The following is a 7,594-nucleotide window of genomic DNA, read 5'->3' as shown; positions in this document are numbered from 1 at the left end:
TATAATATAATAATCCATATTAATGATAGATTCCCTCCTCTAAGGCACAACCCCTGATGAAGACCTGAAACTCAGGTCGAAACGTCGACATAAAATAAATAAATATGGTTTTGTTTATTTATGTTGTTCTTTGCTGACCGCACCCCCCGACAAACTTCTTCAAGTATATGGATCAAGTTTCGGAATCATATGCGCCATGTTTAAATTGTTGAATAATATTACATCAATATAAAAAACTCAAAATACATTAATTTCAGCTTGATAATGATGAAATAATGATTTCAGCTTTAAAAGCATGAAGCCTGATCCTATATTTGCGATCATTGATCTAAAATTTAATGATAAATACTTATTAATAGGCATTGTTACTGAAGAGTTAAAAAACTTTATTTATTTATTGTTTATTTAACTTTCAATTTATTATTATCTGGAATATTTCTGTTCAATTATTGAAATTACATTTTCTTTCATAACTACGATTTAACCTTCTTCTTTTTTTTCTATTAAGAGTGTTTATTTTTTTTTGCATTCTTCACGAAAGATTATATTTTAGCTAATGAACTGCCATTATTGTGCAAGCTTCACATCTTAAATTAAATGGATGATTACGGCTACTCAGATGCTAAAGTGAAAGGTGTAAATTGAAGTCGGTCAGTGTGACATCCAGGACAAGATGGTTTGTTATGCAGAATTGTATACCTAGAGCGCCTTTTCTATACCTAGCGTTTTCTTTTTTTTGGTTTAGAACTAAAGATTAAGTTTATTTAATATTATACTAGTATTCACATTTGTTTTATTCACTTATATATACCTAATTTAATCTCTGAATCAAGATATACTTAATTCATTAATAGTAAGCTAGAAATTTATATTTAAATGTATCATTATTATACAGCATGAAATTACAATCAACATAAGGTGATGGCGATAATAATCTATCAATGATAACAAGGATCTATGTCTCATAAGCTAGCTGCAATGAAATATCAATTATTATTGCAAATTCACACTTAGAAACATCATCGAAATAAAATAATATATGACCCTATACTTATGATAAATGAGCAATAACTATTCATATTTATTCGGAAACCAAAGAAAAAAAGTGAAGAAGAAAAAGTAAAAAATAATAATAAATAAATAATGTATTATGAAAATAGTAAATGTAAACACACTCGGGGGCTTTCTCTGCTTCATTACCTGGTCAAATACAACTATATAAGATGCTCTAATTTATAAAGACTATAGCTATGATAGCTTCTTATATAGTCTATAGCGATATAGTCTTCCAACGACCTTTCCAAGCTCTATATATCGTGCTGCTAGAGGGATGTGATCATTAACTATAAAAAATCGCCTCTAAAAAACAACCTCTATGCCCTTTGATAGTGGTCAATTCCAGTAACTTGGAAAGAGGCTAAATTTTATTGTCAGGTTTGAAAGTTAGGTAAACACAAAATCAGCAAATAAGAAAATAATTTTAAAAGCATAATAAAATAACAATAAATTGCAATATTGAGGAATGGTTAGAAACAGCTAAGGAATTAAAGTAAAAAATTAAATGAGAATCTATGAAATATTTAATGTCAATTATTTTTTTTAAATACAGGTGGTATTGTGAAAAATATAATTTTCATAATTAATGAAAATTGAGATAACTTGAATTAGTATTAATGAAATAATTCCAATCCCAATTCAAATCAAGCTCAGTAATTTTCATGCACTTATTTAATTTTAAGACTTGAGTAACTTAACTACACGACCATGAACGAGCATGGAGTGGATAAACATCCCCAAATTTATGTTTGGCACCGTAAAAAGTATTAACTATTAAAAATTGTAATAACATCAAATCCCTGTATACATGAAGGTCTTTTTAAAAAAGAAATAAATATGTGTACATAAATAAAAAAAATCCTAGATAATAATAATAAATATTTCGAAATTAATATCTGAGGCGATTTTTCACCAAGCTCTTCGAAAATGAAAAATGAAAATCCAGGATGTAGAACAAGGTATTTCATTATTGATTCTTAAAAAAATGATTTATAGGATGATTACTCATTCCAACCAAGCTTTAGTCTTGAAAACACAATGGAGGGTTAATTAGAAATGGATTTAATTAATACAGGCTAATTATACTAAGTCGTAAACCTACTCATAAACTGAATACGTCATTAGTAGAAGTAAATGCTGCAGTTAGAGCCAAAGGTGATTTTTTCTCTTTTCATTATAGAGGCATTACATTTTAGTACTATATTATGAATTTCATACAAACTATTTATTTATATTTATAAATTTATTATATTTAAATGAAACCACTTCATTTTTTTTTTTTTTGTTTATTTTGATATGTAATGGGGTTAAAGTCGGAATGCATTCTGGAAGGACTGAACAATATGGAATACAATCCCTTTAACACCTTTATATATCAAAATAAATAGAAAAAAAATATCAGAGTCATTACCGATGATAATAAACTAGTTTACCGACTTTTTTATTGTTCTAAAATATTTTATCAGCCATAAAAATTTTATTTATTGACTACATAATTCTGTAACTAATTTTTGGAAACATATAAAGTTGGTACTAAGGCTTTTATCAAATGGTTTTACTATGATTATAGTAAAACCATTTTTTTGAAAATGAAAATTTTTGCACTAACGCTTTTCTGAATTTAAACCACTATGTAAATCTTAATGACTAAACAAAATAGTTTAGCTCTATCATTAAAATGTATAAAAAAACCTATTAAGATGATAGATATCAATTGATAAATTTAGAAATTTTATTCTAATAAAAAGTACCTTTTTTCACTCAATCAAGACACAAAAATAGATCGCCAACATTCAAAATTAAGACAAGAGTAAGTAATTAATTACTTGAATACTTATTATGTTATTAACTTGACAATCCGAAAACAGTTTTAAATACCACTAATTCTTTTTTTTTATTTATTGAAATTTACAACTGTACAAAAAATACAGCAAGTAAATATGAGGAATGTTTTAAGCAATTAATAATCTTGGGAAGGAACCACCCGATGGTGGAACTTCAAACATTAATTCAAATTAGATGGTCCCGTGGCATATATTTTTTTCGGGCCAAATCTGCAACCAAACGGATGTTAAAGTCTTTGTGGATGAGATTATTTGTGATGTAATAAGGAGCACCAAGGATTTTGAATTGCAAGGATTGGATACGGGAGGCATTGCTTTGTTAGAGCACCAGATCTCAATTTAGTATGTCCAAATTAGTGTGATTATCATAGCATATGATATTTTTTTTTATAGCGAATGGGAAGTTTAGAGCGTTTGTCAAGCAGGTTGTAGTCTAAATCTACGAGCAGTTTCTTGTCGTTTCAGTCTTATATGGGGTTTCCAAGTAAGTCTCTTGTCAAGATGGGGTCATAAGTAGCGAATCTGTTCAACAGGGATTAGTGGTGTATTTAAAAAAGATAGTGAAAGACAGGAGTGTAGAGGTTTACAACGGAGAGTAAAGGTGATCTGGTGGGATTTGTTAAGATTTATTTAGATTCTCCTCTTTTGAAACCATTCTTCAATGGATGTTATATGTGTCTGTAGAGTTTGTGATGCAGTAGTAGAGTCGTTGTTTACAGATAGTACTCATGTGTCATCAGCGTATGTTGTTAGGACTGTTAGGGTGGGTAGAGCTTTCATCTGAATAAACCGTATGGAAAATGGGGCCTAAGATACTATCTTGAGGAACACCGGTAGTCTGAGAAAACAGAGATGAGTAGACTAGATTTTGATTTACTTTTAAAGTTCTATCAGAGAGGTAGGAGCGAAGTAAAGGGAAATATGTAGGAAGGAAAATTGACGAAAATTATAGAGAAATTCTGGATACTAGATGCAATCAAAAGCTTGTTCAACGTCGAGGAAGACTCCTGCGCAGTACATTCCGCGCTCCAATGTGGAAGATAGGACTTCAACCACAAGATGACACTGTTGTATAGTAGAATGGGATGTTCTAAATCCAAACTGGTGGTTATGAATAACATGATATGAATCAAGGACTGGATAGAGGTGTTTTAATATAAGTTTTTCCAGAATTTTTCCTGTAATTGGGGAAATAGGATGGTTCACTGATTCTTAAAATTAAAAAAATTATTTCGATGAGTTACTCGGTGCAGCAAATTTTGAAATAGGCTAGGATCATTTACAAGAACATTTGATTTTTTGATTGAGAAATTACAATTATTAGAAATAACTTAGACGAGTTAGAGAAACTACCAGTGGAAAGGGAATTTTGCAAAAGGAACCTTAATGAAGTCATTTACTAGAAGAACCCACGGGGTAACTCATAATTTTTGCAAGGGTAATATAGAATCAAAATACAAAGGGGGAGTTATTGAAGTTTTTATACATAACAATACAGCTTTCAACCCTTTAATAATGTACAAAGCAGAAACATAACATACTTTTTATCAGTCTGTTATAAAAAGGTTCGTGAGCATTGTCTAGATTTTATGTTCATACTGTCTGATTAAACATATAGAATAAAGAATAAGTTGTATTTGCTTTACAAATATTGTTTTTCATATTTATGACGTTCTTTATTTTTTCACTTAAACTGGAGCCTAGTCTTTTAAAATAATAATTCATTATTTAAAAATGTAGTACATTCAATTATAAATATGCAATTGAATCATATAAATAAATTAATAAAAATATCAAAGTAAGCTCTCACAGCAAAATACTGTGTGTTAACACTTTCTTCCTGAAGAAATATATTCAATTACAAAATTAAGAACTTCTGTCTCAGACACCACGCGGCATTGTCATTTACCTGGAGTGTTTGACCCTTGGAAGACTAGAATTATAATTTAATGGTTGGAAATTAGAAAACAATGATTGAACACCTGGGCCCTGTTTCGTGATAAAGTACAAACTAATACTGTATTAGTCTTGTAGTTTGTATTCAGTGCAACTTAACTGTACTGCACAAAGCTGATCAATAATTTATTTTATGTTTAACTACATTCTCCACTGTTGTTCAATACCAGTAACTTGACCCATATAGTTCTGCCATTGTTATCCACATCAGCGGCTTGATTCGGGGTTCCCTGGGCTGAATGTAAATGTAGTATATATATTATTGTGTTCAAGATTTTATTTACCTTATTTAATTATTTACCTCAGTTGTTTTTTAATAATATTTAACTAAATTATCCGCCTATGTTTATTTATGATGTGTATATATAATTTGATCTTTAACCATTTCAGTCTATACTTAATCATTCTATTGTATTTTTTATTATTATTATTAATTTACATTTTATTTTTAGTTAATATGTATATATGGTATGATTGTGTATATACATCCATATTTTACGTGAATGTGATAGAATGTATTATTCTCATAAACCTTTAAAAGTAAAAAAAAATCATTAGATTATTTATCTCCACTGATAACCATTATTGTCACGAAATAAAATATATTAGTGTTCTTTTTATTATTATTAGTTTTTTCTTTATTTAAGTTTTTTTTTAATATACAAACATTTTAGTGTGTATAATTTTATTTTTGAACTAATACTATCAACTTTAAATATGAAACAGGGCACATATAGTACTATTCTAACTAATGTTTAAAATAATGAAAATGAAAAACAAAACAATAAACAAGTTCTGAAAGATAATAACACCTCAATAAATCACTAATTATAGAGTAATGTTGAAAAAGATAGATGCTAATGTACGAAATAGGAACCTGCTTACATAGATATAGTTATTATTGGGTCAGGTTCAAGTGAGCAAGAGCTAGTTTGACCAGCAGAGATCACTTGAAAGCAGCTATATAAGCGGGCACCACCCTTCCGATCGCCAGTTTCCAACAAGCTCTTAGCCATGTCACCAATTGTACGTATCCCCTCTGTGTAGAAGTTCATAAAAATATCGATGCTTATCTGTTCCAAATATTCCTAAATAATGTATAACGCTTTTCAGTAACACTATTATTTCACTAGGTACTATTACTCGCCGCCACCGTTGGCCTGGCTTCCGCCCAATACGGCTACCACGCTCCAGTCGTCGCTCATGCACCAGTCGCTTATGCCAGACCAGTCGCATACCCCAGACCCGTAGCCTACGCTAGGCCCTATGCTGCTCCAGTCGCCGTAGCCCACGCTCCAGTCGCCGTAGCTGCTCCAAGAGTAGAACCATACGACCCACACCCATCATACTCCTTCTCATACTCCGTCAACGACCATTCTACCGGAGACTCCAAGGGACAGACCGAATCCCGTGACGGAGACGTCGTCCACGGTAGCTACTCCGTCGCAGAACCCGACGGTTCCGTCAGAACTGTTGACTACACAGCTGATCCAGTCAACGGATTCAACGCAGTGGTTCACAAGGATGCTGCAGCACATCCCGCTCCAGTAGCAGTCGCCCACGCCCCAGTCGCCGTAGCTCATGCTCCTTATTATCACTAAACTGAATTAGTACTTGTCGAACCTGAGTAGCCTTAAGTTTTGAATTTTATCCCAACGGTATGTAATATATAATAATCCTATGGTATTATTCAATTCTATTTGTTTTGTAAAGGGAGCCAAATATATGTTTTGTTTGTAATTATATTTTTGTTCTTCTATAGCAGTGATTCTTACCGTTTTCTCCTTATAAATGTAAAAAGCCTTTCAATTATTTCATAAGATAAACTACTTAGACAGTATAAACTCCATGTACTGCATAGAATGCCAAGCCATTCTACTCATGACTAAACGGATTTTTCAAAATATGAAGTTGAACTAATTTTGCTCTGTATTACTTAATTTTCAGTTCACAAAATGCCAGTTTTTCATTATAAGGAATCAAAGTGGTTTTTATTTTATGAGAAAAGAAATTATAGTTTTGTTTCTTAGACTTAGTACTTGGATCTACTTGTTGCACCAGGATCACCAATCATTTGTTTAACGTGTTACTTTTTTGTTGTGAGACTCTGAAAAAGTTTCTCTTTCCATTTATTAGAGAGTTGTTGTCATACTCGTTCCGTTCCCTTCTAGTATATTTAAGGTATAAAAGAATTAATCACACCGACTTTACATTTGAAGATTAACATGGTATGTAAACTAATACAAGGAACAATTATTGTAAATATCCTGTTTAACATCTCAAGATATCTTGATAAACTTCTATAAAAAGTATCACCTCCTGATAAATTTCAGTACTAAATTTTTCTATTACCATTACAAGACCTACAGTTTAAGCCCGATGAAGATACTTTCGTATTGAAAAAATGAAGAATGCCAATGAAGTAACCAATTTATAGTAATTAACTTCTCGAAATAATGCCTTTTTATCTATTTTGTATCTTCTTTTCTTCAATAATTCCTATCAATGAAAATATATTATTAGTCTAATATCAATAATTTTAAGAAAGTGCCAAATAATTCATTAACAAAATTAATTCTATTTTCTTCTATTACGTACATATTTGACCATAATTCTTAATTTAGCACAGAAACAAAGAAAATTTTACATAGCTCCTACAGTATATAAATGATAAAATTGAAATTTTTATGACATTGAAATAACGAAAAATCATACTAAATACCACAAATACACGGTCT

At 30.6% G+C, this 7,594-nt stretch overlaps 1 protein-coding gene across 1 annotated transcript; it reads left to right on the top strand.

Annotated features, from left to right (window-relative positions):
* Positions 1 to 5,854: 5,854 nt before the first annotated feature.
* LOC136796426 (cuticle protein 18.6-like) lies at positions 5,855 to 6,599 on the top strand. Its single transcript, XM_067050141.1, has 2 exons — positions 5,855 to 5,882; positions 5,990 to 6,599. Exons 1-2 carry the CDS (start codon positions 5,871 to 5,873, stop codon positions 6,455 to 6,457), a joined length of 480 nt encoding a protein of 159 aa, XP_066906242.1. The 5' UTR covers positions 5,855 to 5,870; the 3' UTR covers positions 6,458 to 6,599.
* The last annotated feature ends 995 nt before the right edge of the window (positions 6,600 to 7,594 follow it).

This window comes from Halyomorpha halys, unplaced genomic scaffold (genome assembly GCF_000696795.3).
Source record: "Halyomorpha halys isolate HHAL.00 unplaced genomic scaffold, Hhal_1.1 Scaffold107.1, whole genome shotgun sequence".
Classification (NCBI taxonomy): Eukaryota; Metazoa; Arthropoda; class Insecta; order Hemiptera; family Pentatomidae; genus Halyomorpha; species Halyomorpha halys.
The sequence above is the reverse complement of the archived record's forward strand: the minus strand, read 5'-3'. Positions and strand labels throughout refer to the sequence as shown.